Consider the following 14,227-nt stretch of genomic DNA (forward strand, 5'->3'; position numbering starts at 1 on the left):
AGCACAGTGAGTTCAGGTGTGCCTGGGCTGCGCAATAAGACTTGTCTTGAAAAGTTTTTTTTTTTTAAGTTTCATTCTAAAATATTACACTGATTAATTTTCCCAAGACTGTTGTGGTAAAAATGTCTACTGAGACACTAGAGACGTTCTTGTTTGCATCTTCAGCTCAGTCACTCTCTTGTTTCAGTCCTAGTCTCTTCACTGATCAGTCCTTATGCGTTTTTCCTGCTTTCTTAAAACATCAGGGCTTGGCAACAAATCTGGGTCCTGGGGAGGGGCAGGGGCTGCTGCAGAGACTGCTACACCAACTACAGACCATGCATGGAGAGGACCCAGAACCCCTGCTCAGATGTAGTCAACAGGCAGCACAGTCTCCTTGTGGGTCCCATAATACGGGGAGTAGGGGCCACACCTGACATGGACTCTGGTGCCCACTCGATCCTTGGTCCCTTTCCCTTGGCAGGGTGGCCTTGGGCCATAGAGGAAGAGGATGCAGATGAGCCTTGATAGGCTGGGGTCAGATGATAGGGGAGGAGGGCTCCCCTTTCTAAGGACTAGGGGAGGGGGGGAAGGGATGAAGGAGGGAGGAGGATGGGACTGGAAGGAAATGAGGGAGGCAGCTACAATTGGGATGTAAAGTGAATAAATTTTTTAAAATACGAGGCTTGGAATATATCCTGTCTCTCTAGTGTAGACTCCGCGAGTCTTCATTTCCTCTCTGACATGGACTTTTCATGGTTACATCTGTTGATTTGAGGGGCAGGGCAACTCCTGTTCCAGTGACATCACCTAGTTAGAATCCCTAAGATGACCCTTTAACATTTCCCCAGCCTGCGAAACCTGTTTTCATAGGCAAAGGTGGCGACTGTGCTGCTTCTTGGCAGTGGTGACACGGTTCACCTAAGAGGACCTTTCCGTTCACTTCCTCCTGCACAAGCACCTGGTTTCAGCCACATATTGTTAACAGCCACAGTTAAGAGCTGTTAACAATAAGCTGGGCTGCGGAAGAAGACAGAAATGTCATGGACGTTTCCGGTCTCTGGGCTATCTCTCCATGCAGCATGCACCTCTCACTTCCCACTGTGCTCTCAGCTTACTCCTGCAGCCTCCCCTTCCGGCACAGCTCTTTGCCCCACAATGCACCACTACCCTTTGCCCTGTACTTTCTTTCTTTCCTTGGTTTCTGGAATTGCACAGCTGATTCTCAGCTACAGACTAAGCGGTCAGTTGGACTAAGCAAGTATTTAGGTAAGGTGCCCACTTGCACACGTTATACCTGAAGATGGGCTCTCAGGTAAATCCTCAGCTTTCTCTCCCCTACTGTCTGCAGTCTACATGCTTCCTCCTAACGGTGGAATCTCAGCAGAAGACACGACAGAGCACGCTGTGTATGTAACCAAGTAACACATGTACTAACAAGAACAGATGCTCGGGTGTTGAAAATGAGATTTGCTACGCATTTTGCTTTTGAAGGCCCTTAAGATCTTAACTTGCCCACAGTATTTGTCACATGCTTAGTAGAAATCTAAATAAGAATTCAGAAAATTTGTTCTCAAATGTTATCCTTCTTCAGCTCCAGAACCACTGCCAAATCCTAGCCTGAGCCATAGGGTCAGTTCGTTCTTTTTCAGCTGCTAGGCCATTCTGAAAGACTCCAGCATTGCATGCACACTACGGTGAGCTCATCTCTGCAACGGAGGAGAAACTGACTGTGATGAGGAAAACGCCACCTCTGAAAAACTGCTGTGACCTTTTCACCTTCCTGGAATTCCACTGACTGGAAGTTCCTGCGCACTGACTGTGCTCTACTCCAGGACAAGCTCTGGCACTTGGAGGTGTCGGCAGAGCGCCTGGAACACCTTTCTCTTTAAGCAATTTACCCAAGGTCCTCAGCAAAAGAGGTAATGATCTGACATCAAAGTGGAAAAGCATTAAGAGGGAACAGATGGCTCTGTTGTACCTATGGTCAACACCGGGACTGGCATTTAAAAAACAACAACAACAACAACAACAACAACAACAACAACAGCATCTCCCACGACAAACTCTGCTTGCAGCTAAACTAACTGTGTCACTTGGTTTTCCGACATCAGTGTTGGGTTCCATGGGCACGTAGCACGCACACAGCTTTGGATTCAGAGCAACTGATAAACCCAAGTGCTAAATGGGTCTCATACAGCCCCTTCCAACTGTGGCTATGTAATTTTTTATTTCATCAACAAGTTGTTTCAAAAAAGGACTTCTTATCCAAAATTCAAAGCAATATAACCTGTGATTGTTGAAGTGTGTTGTCAGGAAAACTTTTATATTCTTACACAGTTTCTTGTTCTTTTCTGGAAAATAATCCCTATGCTGACACTCTTTCCTAGTTCACTATACAAGCTTCTAAAACATACCTGCTAGTAACTAAAACTTCCAATATAAAAATGTTTATGAAAGATGATTCCAAGTCTTTCCTCCTACATTTGACTATGAGAAGAAATCAATAATCAGATAAAAGGTCACACTATAAAATAAGTGGGAATTTCCGTTGCTTCCTTTACTCTTGCTTTGTCCACTGCTTTATTTTCTATGTGAAATCTCTGAGTAGTTACAGTGTGGATAACGGCACCTGCTCTGAAGCTCAGGACCTTAAGCACCTGATCGGAATACTAAGAGGCAAAACTTGCTGAAGCTTAAACACAGCTAATCCAGAACCTGGTTTCTTAAACTCTGTTCTCTACTGAAAGCTCCTGGGGTAAAGGCTAGGACTGTCTCAGGCAGAGAAGACCAAGGCACACTTACAGCATCCTGCTATGTTCCAAAGAAACAAGGCTCAGAATCCAAAGGGCCATACAGATAGGGCACGGGAGCCATCTAAGGACGCCCAGTGGCTGCGGGCGCAGCTCCATGTATGTGCTGAGCATGTTTAAGGTACTAGTTTCAATCCCCAGGGCCAAAACCACGGAGTTCTACTGGCTATGTTTAGAACAACAGGAACAAAAATAACTATCAATAATATACTAATTAAATAACAACTCCTATGTCCATTATGTTATTGAAAAAAAGGGAGGGGGCAAGGAGGAAATTCCTCTTTGTTACAGAAGAAAGTCAGTTAGTGGAAGATACAACTGAAAATTGCCACTGACAACCTCCATTACAATGACCCCTCAGGAAGGCTCATCCACACATCCCCAAACCAGTAGGTAGAAGGCTAGTGAAGAACACGGCTTTCCAGCCATGCCAAACCATCGATCCACAGATTATTCACCATGTTCTAAGGGGGAAGGGAGGTAAGGTACCTTAAAACAGGTCTCTAGAGATTCCCATCTAACCCAACCGCTCAAAGACTGCCTCTCTCACATGGGGCACTTGACACCAGGGCCTCCTTCACTGGACACGGCAGGAAGCATGTTCACCTCTGACTATTAGCCCAGATCAACAAGACTGCAACACAGTGTACAGCTCATCGGCGGGGCTTGGGAGCCATGTATGGCTGGCTAGTTGATGCTGTAGCAGAGAACACTGCACAGACTCAGTGCATTCTCAGAACGGCAGAAAAGTTGTGCCAGACAGTGCTAGTCTAAGCCACCTTTCCAGTTCACAGGGGATGGGGTCAGAGCCACAGGCAGATTCTGGACGAGGAAACTATAACTCAAATTCCAGTGCCCAACAATTGGCTGACTTTCTCAAAACAGCCAAGGCCACTGAAATAGACTTTAAAGGTCACAATGATAACGTGTAGAATAACTTGTACTCTAGTGGGTTCACCTTTTAGGGGAACTGGAAAAATTTGAGTATCAGCTGCATATTAAATGATGCTGTGGACTATTATGTAGCTTTAAGGATGATAGCGTGAGTCTGCATAAGAGACCAGCCTTGTGCTTAAGAGCTCAGCAGAGAGGTGTGTGATACAGTCGGGAGACTCTGCTCAGAAAGAAAAGCCCACATGTGCACACCGAGCAAAGCAGCGGAATAGTTATGACTGCTACACCTAGTGGAGAAGATGTCTCCATCAGAATACGGCTTCCTGTTTCTCTGTAAAGTTAAACACAATTAGGCTAGAGAAGAACTGCGAGAGCACAAGGGGAAAACAAACTCCTCTCAGTATTCTGTTGGGCTAACCTGGGCAACAACCCCTGCCACTGCATCTGCAAGGAAGAAATCCAAGTATCTGCCCTCCAACCTTTGACATAAGTTGCAGAGCATCATACAGGCATGCCCTGGAAAAGGACCAGGTGCCAGAATAAAGGGGAGCCAAGAGCAGCTGTCACCGTACTGCAGAGCCCAGGAGTGCGAAGGTCATCTCCCAGGGATAGTGCTCCCCTCAGTGCCCCCCATCCCTAACGCACACGTGACCTGAAGAGACCAGCCCAGACCAAAAAGACAAAAAACAGAAAACAAACAAACAAGTACATAACAAACGAGGGAATTAGTTTCTAAATAACCATATTCACAAGACTGAAAGTGCTGCCTGCCTCTGATCTGGAAAAGCTTTTCAAAACACACTGTAGAAAACAAGATGTCACCTTCAGTTTTTGAAGCTTCTCTGTATTTGGGGCCAACTGTTCAACGTAAGTCTGGATACGCTCGAACCTCTTTAAGTAACCTTGGTTTCGAACATGAGCCCTCCTTTCAGAGTCACTTATTTCTTCCAAATATTTCTTTAGTTTTGCACATTTCAGCTTAGCCCTTTAAAAAAAGGGGGGAAGGGGAGATCTTTAATAATAAAACTCAAATTTAACAAATAAGAATAATTTCTTAGCAAGTGTTAACGACACAATAAAAATCTACAAAATTTACTCAAAGCATTGAAGTTTAAGAAAGAAACTTAACATGGTATCCCTAAGGTATTGTGTTGGTCACTGGATGACATACCTCTCCTAAGACACACACAGTACCACGTGCTGACACTTAGAGACTTTTGTGTGTTGAAGTGTGAGCCAGGCAGGTCTCAGTGCACAGCCAAGGGCAGGCCAGAACTTGCAATCCCTCTTCCTTGGCGCCCCAGTGGGAAGATTACAGGTGTGCAGCACTATGCCAAAAACATCGAGTTCTGTTTTTCTTTTCTTTTTTCTTTTTCTTTAGTTTTTTTTGAGACAGGGTTTCTCTGCCTAGCATCCTGATGTGGGATTCCAGACATGCACCGCCTCTGGCATTTTGTATACTCTGAGGATCTCTCAGGCCTGCATGGCCAGAACTTACTCACTGAGCCATCTCCCAGCCCAGAACATTCTTTATCATGCTAATGATACTGTGCTTTCACTGTAATTGGCTGCCTTCATTTTTCCTTCTGGATAAAACAATCTACCACTGTCTTCACTGCTGCCCGTACCTGCATTTTTGTCACATGACAGTAATGGAGGGAGACCCTGATGTACTCTGATCTAGGCTCTTAGTAAAGCTGCTTATCCAGCCCAATTCTAGTCCTCACTCCTGCTGCTCTTGCTGAAGATGGTCGTGTAAGTCCTTCCCCATCCAAGCAGCCATCCATAGACTCACTTGTGCAAGTACGAAAGCTGTTTCGCTACAGTTAACAGGAAAAACACAGGTAGCGACAGCTGATGAGTACTACCAGGGAAAGAGAAAGGAACTTTTCACAACTACCCGCCTGCCCTGGCTGAAGGAAGCAGGGAGGCCCTCCCGACAGGCAACAATTTTCCAGGAAAGGGCTGAAAGATGGATAAAAGCTAACAGGTCAGCTAGGCACAGTGGCGCATGCCTGTAATCCCAGCACTCAGGAGGCAGAGGCAGGTGGATCTCTGGGCATTCAAGGCCAGCCTGGTTTACAAATCAAGTGCAGGACAGCCAAGGCTACACAGAGAAACCCTGTCTCAAAAACAAAACAAAAAAGCTAACAGAGCAGCTATAATAATTACATGCTAAATATGTTTAAATAAGAATAAAAAAGACCACCTGGTGATGATGGCGCACAGCTTTAATCCCAACACTTGGCGGCAGAGTCAAGTGATCTCTGAGTTCAAGGCTAGCCTTGTCTACACAGCAAGTTCCAGGGCAGCCAGGGCTACACAGAGAAGAACACCTATCTCAAAACCTGACAAGAAGAAGAAGGGGGCAGGGGGATTATACTGTCTTATTTTAAAATATTTAAGTAAAACCATGTACCTGAACTAATAAAAAATGAAATAAAATGTTTATTAATAGCTATGTAAAACTACAGCATTTACTTCAAATTATTATGCATTAAAAATAAAAGAACATTAAAAATATTCCAACTATAAAAACTATGATATAATAGTAGGGATAGAAGGGGTTATTATTATTATTTTTTTTTTAAACAAGGCCTCTCTATATGGTCCTACATGGCCTGGACCTCAAACTCTGAGATCTGCCCACCTCTGCCTCCTGAGCACTGGGATTAAAAGCCTGTGGCACCACGCCCAGAAGCAGGGATTACACTCTGACTAACAGCTGGATCTTCATCGTGTCCTCTCTTACCTGCACTTATCAGACCTGTTGTATTCATAAAGCTTATTTTCCAACTCCAACCTCTTCTTTTCACTGTAATAAAAAAAAAGTCACTGTATTATATTAAACTAATGGATTTAGACCTGTGAAATCACACCTTTGTGAGACTGTGCTATCCATTTAGTACAGTACATGCCCATAACCCAGGGCTGCAGAGGCTGATGTCTCAGCATCAGCACAACACCGTACAGTACATGCCTGTAACCCAGGGCTGCAGAGGCTGTTGTCTCAGCATCAGCACAACACCGTACAGTACATGCCCATAACCCAGGGCTGCAGAGGCTGATGTCTCAGCATCAGCACAACACCGTACAGTACATGCCTGTAACCCAGGGCTGCAGAGGCTGTTGTCTCAGCATCAGCACAACACCGTACAGTACATGCCCATAACCCAGGGCTGCAGAGGCTGATGTCTCAGCATCAGCACAACACCGTACAGTACATGCCTGTAACCCAGGGCTGCAGAGGCTGTTGTCTCAGCATCAGCACAACACCGTACAGTACATGCCCATAACCCAGGGCTGCAGAGGCTGATGTCTCAGCATCAGCACAACACCGTACAGTACATGCCTGTAACCCAGGGCTGCAGAGGCTGTTGTCTCAGCATCAGCACAACACCGTACAGTACATGCCCATAACCCAGGGCTGCAGAGGCTGATGTCTCAGCATCAGCACAACACCGTACAGTACATGCCTGTAACCCAGGGCTGCAGAGGCTGTTGTCTCAGCATCAGCACAACACCGTACAGTACATGCCCATAACCCAGGGCTGCAGAGGCTGATGTCTCAGCATCAGCACAACACCGTACAGTACATGCCCATAACCCAGGGCTGCAGAGGCTGATGTCTCAGCATCAGCACAACACCGTACAGTACATGCCCGTAACCCAGGGCTGCAGAGGCTGATGTCTCAGCATCAGCACAACACCGTACGGTACATGCCTGTAACCCGGTGCCTCAGAGGCTGTTGTCTCAGCATCAGCACAACACCGTATAGTACATGCCCGTAACCCAGGGCCTCAGAGGCTGTTGTCTCAGCATCAGCAGAGGTGCGTGAGACCTTGTCTTGGAGAGCAAGCAAGCAGGCAAAGACTGAACAGAGGAAAAGAAGAAAGGACACTGTATATTTATTTCCGTATTAGAAATCTGTATCAAGATCTTAATTATTAAACATTCAAGGGTTTTATAACCAACTGGGTTCTTGACTCATGAAAAATGAATGACTAGATAGTGCCTGGGATTTGTGCTAAACTACAAGGACAGGAAGATCCTTCAAGTGCATCCAGGCCGCTGGCTGCCACGGTATCACTGCTGAGACGGACTGGACCACTGAAGTCTGCCCACAGGAATCATCCAAAGGACCCAGCGGAGGGTCACCTTCTAGAAACCATGTTAAACTTAAGAAGCTGCCAGGAACATGACAGACAGGGACAGACCAAACAATCATTCCAGGAGGACAGAAGAGACATGGCACACCAAATGCAAGCCATGTTTTCCAATAAAACCCTAAGCCAGAAAGAAAAAGGAACGTTTCGAGGACAACTGGTGCCTGGCGTGAGTGTGTGGAGGGACACGGGAGCCTGAGAGGCAACCAGGAGAGCTGGACCATGTTCCATGGAAGAGCGTTTTTGTCTTTTTTCTTCTAAATACACTGACGATCTTAGTGACGAGGACCTTCACACCCACAGTCTCAACTATTTCAGGGAGGAACCCTGACTTTAGATAGGCATATGGGGGAGAAAATGGAAATAGAGAACCACTGGGACTCGAGGAGCATCTGCGCGAAAGAAATCCTGGGGCTCTGTTCCATGTTTGCAACTTTGCTATGAGCTTGACTTTATTTTAATATAATTTTAAAAAGTGAATTGCGTGTCTAGTGAAAAAGAGCCACAGTTTCTCTGGAACTCCACCACCTCAGAAACTGTAAGTTCTTTTTAATAATGACATAGAGATCTTGGTTCTCAGTTCCCTCTTCCGCTGATGTAGAGACTTTCTGGCCACACTTCCTCTCCCTGTGCACTGCCGGCCGCACTTCCTCTCCCTGCGCACTGCCGGCCGCACTTCCTCTCCCTGCGCACTGCCGGCCGCACTTCCTCTCCCTGCGCACTGCCGGCCGCACTTCCTCTCCGGCCGCACTTCCTCTCCCTGCGCACTGCCAGCCGCACTTCCTCTCCCTGCGCACTGCCGCCGCACTTCCTCTCCCTGCGCACTGCCGGCCGCACTTCCTCTCCCTGCGCACTGCCGGCCGCACTTCCTCTCCCTGCGCACTGCCGGCCGCACTTCCTCTCCCTGCGCACTGCCGGCCGCACTTCCTCTCCCTGCGCACTGCCGGCCGCACTTCCTCTCCCTGCGCACTGCCGGCCGCACTTCCTCTCCCTGCGCACTGCCGGCCGCACTTCCTCTCCCTGAGCACTGCCGGCCGCACTTCCTCTCCCTGCGCACTGCCGGCCGCACTTCCTCTCCCTGCGCACTGCCGGCCGCACTTCCTCTCCCTGCGCACTGCCGGCCGCACTTCCTCTCCCTGCGCACTGCCGGCCGCACTTCCTCTCCCTGCGCACTGCCGGCCGCACTTCCTCTCCCTGCGCACTGCCGGCCGCACTTCCTCTCCCTGCGCACTGCCGGCCGCACTTCCTCTCCGGCCGCACTTCCTCTCCCTGCGCACTGCCAGCCGCACTTCCTCTCCCTGCGCACTGCCGCCGCACTTCCTCTCCCTGGACACTGCCGGCCGCACTTCCTCTCCCTGGACACTGCCGGCCGCACTTCCTCTCCCTGCGCACTGCCGGCCGCACTTCCTCTCCCTGGACACTGCCGGCCGCACTTCCTCTCCCTGGACACTGCCGGCCGCACTTCCTCTCCCTGCGCACTGCCGGCCGCACTTCCTCTCCCTGGACACTGCCGGCCGCACTTCCTCTCCCTGCGCACTGCCGGCCGCACTTCCTCTCCCTGCGCACTGCCGGCCGCACTTCCTCTCCCTGGACACTGCCGGCCGCACTTCCTCTCCCTGGACACTGCCGGCCGCACTTCCTCTCCCTGGACACTGCCGGCCGCACTTCCTCTCCCTGGACACTGCCGGCCGCACTTCCTCTCCCTGGACACTTCCTATCTTAGCAACCACAGATATGATGTGACTCTGTCCATGCAAAAATGGTGCTGATCCTGTCGGCGCCTCCCCTCATCCCTCCTCCGTGGTGCTAATCCTTCACTTGAGTTTTAGACAGAATGCCTTCAAAACTGCGTATCTACCTCAATGAAGTCGGAGGGAAGGGTTACTGGGAGCACCATGGAGCACCTCCATAGCAGATCTCTACTTCAGAGTCTCTGAAATGCTCAGACCTGAGATGCTCACACAGCCCCTACTCCAGTCACTCGTAGCCCGCATCTGGGTCTCACAGCTGGGCTATTACAAGGCTGAATTTTCTTCATTTTAAGGCACTTATTCTGCTTGTGCCTCAATACTACAATTTTTCCCCACCCTCAACTCTACTCAACTAATATCTCAGTGTCAATTCTGGACCATTATGATATGTTACCTTGAATCAATATCACCACTGAAAATAACTGGGGCTGGTTAATGGGCCTTTCAAAGGATGTTTTTATATACAATAACTGTTACGCGTCAGTCCCACTTATATGTTTCTACACACTTGTGGGCACTATACACACGCAGCATGTCACTCCATTAGACTCTTGTAGATTCAATTATTGACTTTCAGGACAATGCAGAGAAAGCACTACATACACATAGAAAAACATTCAAGCTATAAAATCACACCCATGTGTGAATACAGAGAAAATGACTGAGGTTCAAAATACAGCACTTTCAAAGGCGAGGCCCGGCTGTCGGCTCAGCAGGCACGTCAACGGCTGCCTCTCAGGGGGCCGAGGAGCGTGGAGTGTGTTTAGTGCAGCTGGTAATCTCCTGCTTCCCCAAAGTTTCCAAACTGATAAAGCATTTCTGACTGCTATCCAATCCACAATGTCTCAGATGACCATGGATTTCAAGAGACAGTGGTCCCAATGCTGAGACTGACTTTTAATTAAAAAGTGTTACTACATTGTGTGTGTGCACGTGCGTGTCTGTGTGTGTGCATGTATGCGCGCGTGCGTGCGTGGCCACCAGCAGGTAACTTTAGCGAGTCAGTTCTCTCCTCCTTTCCTCCCACCTTGTGGATCTTGGGGATCAAACTTGGGTCACTAAGTTTGGCAGCATCCACCCTTACCTGCTGACACAGTTTGTTAAAAAAAAAAAATCCTTATTTTACATGTTAATCTAGCCCTATGTTCTACTAAGGAACCAAGATTCAAAAAGGCCAGCTGACCCTTTCTTTTTCAAGGTCTCACGACTTGTCCCGGGCTAGAACTCGTGACCTCTGCTTTCACTGCAGCACACTCTCTAGAGTTATTTCCTTCTCCCTTGTGCGTAGCATGCATTACTCAGAGTTTCTTACAGATTCTTAAAATGAAAAATAATCACACACAGCACAGATTTATGCTGAGTTAAAAATAAAAACAAATCTTTGAATGCAGGACCATGAATGGACCATAAAATTTGACTCCGGTTTCTTATGTAACGTCAACAACCTTACCTTGCTTAGTAATTAAAGCAGGAAGTGCTAAGCATAAAGTGGATATAATCATCACACAGTTATTGTACCATATGGACCATAAACAGCCAGGTGTTCCTAGCACAGGAGGCAAAATTAACGCACCATCAACTTAGTCCAAAAAGACTGTCATTAAAATCAGTAAGAGTTTAAGATCAGATCTCTAGCTATGAAACACAAATAAGAAAAGGCCTGAGGTAGCCACACCACACTCTTCAACTACAACAGACAGTGAGCCAAAGGCACTGAAACAAAAGGTCTTGTTGTTTAATTATCTGGTATATGCGGACATTTAATACCACCCTTGTTAACTGGAAAAGGATCATTACTTAGTGACAATATGAGCCCACGGGGTCTACGTAAGGCATTCACAACACCGAGACACTAGCTGACTCTTGGATTCCACTCATGGATTCAAATACTTTACCAAACACCTCCTCCACCAATGTACTACACTGTGAGCCAAAGAGTTGGCTATGCGTTGTTTGTTCCCTCCTAAAATTCTCAACGTAAACAAAAAGAAAAAAGGAAAAAGTCGCCTGTGCTCCCCGAGAGTGCAGAACACACTGAAGGTGCAAACATTAGGAAAAGAGTTTAGAAAAGAAAGGCTCTGCAGGAAATCATATTTTTTTGAGACAGGGTCTCACTATGCTGCCCCGGAACGCACTATGTATCCCACCCAGGATGGCCTTGAACTTGTGATCCTCCCATCTCTGCCTCTTCAGCAAACACTACCATCAGTACACTCATAACTGGCTAATTTTTTTAAAGTGGGAGATTAAGAGATCCCTAGGGTAGGCAAGTGAGTGTGTCAGAAAGCAAACAGGATATAGAAAGAAGTTAAAACATGGAAGAGACAGTTAAGGCCTATTGTAGATACTTTACAAATAACTGACAAAAATTAAGTCTTGCATAAGATGAAATTCCTTTGAAAAATCACCTGCAATTACTGTTATCATCTTAGAAATGGTGCAGCTCTCCTGTTCCATCTGAATGACTCTGTAACTTTAACACTCATTAAATGTTTTGTTTATCAAGAGATGCAAAAATTTATTTCCTTTCTTGTCAACTAATGAGATTTCTAAGTCCAATTAATTTGGCAGCTAAATAAGTGTTCCAACAACTTATCTTCTTGTGGTTATTTACAGTCAATTGCTTTATAATTTTCTCTATTTATGCATTCTTAGATCTAGCTGTTTCCAGTGGTTCTCATCTTTTCAGATCTTAATCAAAGGCAACCCCAACCCTCAAAGCTGAACTCATTGAAAACTTCACCCCTTTACTAGAAATTTAGGCAGCCCCAGGCACCTCCAAAGGACTCCAGCACGCGCACCACGCGCACAAACACACCACTCCAGCCTGCATGCCTGCATCGTCGTCGCTGATGCAGTGCGGCTGTCAACAGTAGGATGACAATCTGAAGAGAGAGTGAGAAGGGAGCGCTTGGAAGAGGACTTGAGAAAGTCACAAGGCTTTAACTGAGACTGGCAGGCAAAAGGATGCCCACTCTCACTTCCGGCCACAACCTCAGGCTGAGGGACCTGGCTTTAGTTGCCATGGAGGATTACAGCCTCTCTCTGCGCCTAAGTCAAGCATGGGGGCATCTGGGGCTAACTTTGTGCTCCCGAGCCCGTCTGGAGTCAGTGTGGGGGTGTCGGGGTGTCGGGGTGTGAGGGGGGAGCCTGGTGAACCACTGGCGGGGAGCGGGAAGGAAAGCCGGACAGGGTACCCCGAAGCTCTCAGGGGCGCCGCGGACTCCCTGCCCCGTCCCGCGGCCGTACCTGTCCCGCAGCGCCTGCTGGAGCCAGCCCACCCTTTCGTAGTAGTCGGGGCTCGCCAAGTGCGCGGAGGCGGCAGGGGCATGGCCCGCGCCACTGTCCCCGCCACGGCCACTGCGTCCTCGCGGCATCACCACGGGGTGGCCCGAGGGCCAGTGTTGCCAAAGGAGACCGCCCCGACATGCACCGCGGGTAAACACGGCGCCGGGCCGCCTGAAGAGGGCGGGCGGGGGCGGGGCGCCGTGCGGGGCGGGGCCATCCGCCGTGCGGGGCGGGGTGGAGGCAGAGCGCTGTGTCGCCTTCTCTGTGCTATAGCCCTGTATCTCTTCCCTGTTCCTGCTGCAGAATCCATCTGCCCTGATTCATTTTATCAGATGCAGTTTCTTGCTTCCCACCCCTGCCTCTTGAGCGTGGTGGCTCATGCCGTTAATCCCAGCTCTCGGCAGCAGAGCCAGACGGATCTCTGCGAGTTCAAGGCCAGCCTGGTCTACAAAGCTAGTCCAGGACAGCGAAGGCTAACACAGAGAGACCCCGTTTCGAAAAACAAAACAAAAAAGAAGGAAAGAAAGAATTTGCAGGGAAAGACACTGTGGCAAGGTTGTTTTTCTGCCAGCACTTAAAAAGCAAAACAAAAAGCTAGAACTAAAAAAAAAAAAAAAAAATAAGAACCCCAAATACATTGCACTCAGGAGGCGGAGGCAAAGGCAAACGTATCTGTCAGAGGCCAGCCTGGTCTATAGAGTGAATTCCAGGACATCCAGGACTACACAGAGAAACCCTGTCTCAAAAAACAAAAGAAACAACTTACAAAAACAAAACAAAACACACAAGCAAACAAACAACAACAACAACACAAAAACCAAACAAAACCCAAATACTGACCAGGTGTATGCAGCCCATAGTGCCCTTGGAATGTTTTCCAGTGCCCAGGTTGTCATCAACCTTTTTTTTTTTCTGGGTAATCTTTTTTTTTTTTCTTTTTTTTCATCAACCTTTGCAGGAGAGAAAGATTAGGTTTCTAACTAGTCGCTTGTGACGCAGACAACTGACTTCTGCAATCAATCCTCCAATAAGACCTCGAGCCAGTCACATTGCCCTGGCATAAATCCTGTGACCTGCTGCTCAGTTGTGAGGCTGGAAAAGCCTAGGCGCCCGGGAGTGGGTGGGGCAGGCTGTTACAGCAGGGTGAAGTAGTGCTGATAAAGGCCCAGAGCATGGTGTCAGGTGATTGCCTCCATCATCATGGCCAAACGCTTCCTGAGGAAAGACAACTGTGTGCTAGTACCCGCCTAGAAGAGGAAAACAAAAATAAAAATAAAAATAAACTAAACACACATACATGTGGTCACCGTGGCTCCTTATTCTAGACATTTGTAG

General features: G+C 48.0%; 1 protein-coding gene across 6 annotated transcripts in view; it reads right to left on the reverse strand.

Moving 5' to 3' along the window:
* The window catches only part of KIZ (kizuna centrosomal protein), a 103,924-nt gene extending 90,858 nt beyond the window's left edge, over positions 1 to 13,066 (reverse strand). For 5 of the 6 annotated variants that reach the window (XM_084776134.1, XM_084776136.1, XM_084776135.1 and 2 more), the window contains exons 1-3: positions 12,854 to 13,066; positions 6,439 to 6,501; positions 4,509 to 4,671 (exon numbers count right to left, since the gene is read on the reverse strand). In XM_084776134.1, coding sequence (XP_084632260.1) covers positions 4,509 to 4,671; positions 6,439 to 6,501; positions 12,854 to 12,981 — 354 coding nt within the window. In that variant the 5' untranslated portion in view covers positions 12,982 to 13,066. The remainder of the gene's footprint in view (positions 1 to 4,508; positions 4,672 to 6,438; positions 6,502 to 12,853) is intronic. The other variant, XM_084776137.1, reaches the window with a different exon arrangement.
* Positions 13,067 to 14,227: the final 1,161 nt, after the last annotated feature.

This window comes from Acomys minous, assembly GCF_964271855.1.
Source record: "Acomys minous genome assembly, chromosome: 3".
Taxonomy (NCBI): domain Eukaryota; kingdom Metazoa; phylum Chordata; class Mammalia; order Rodentia; family Muridae; genus Acomys; species Acomys minous.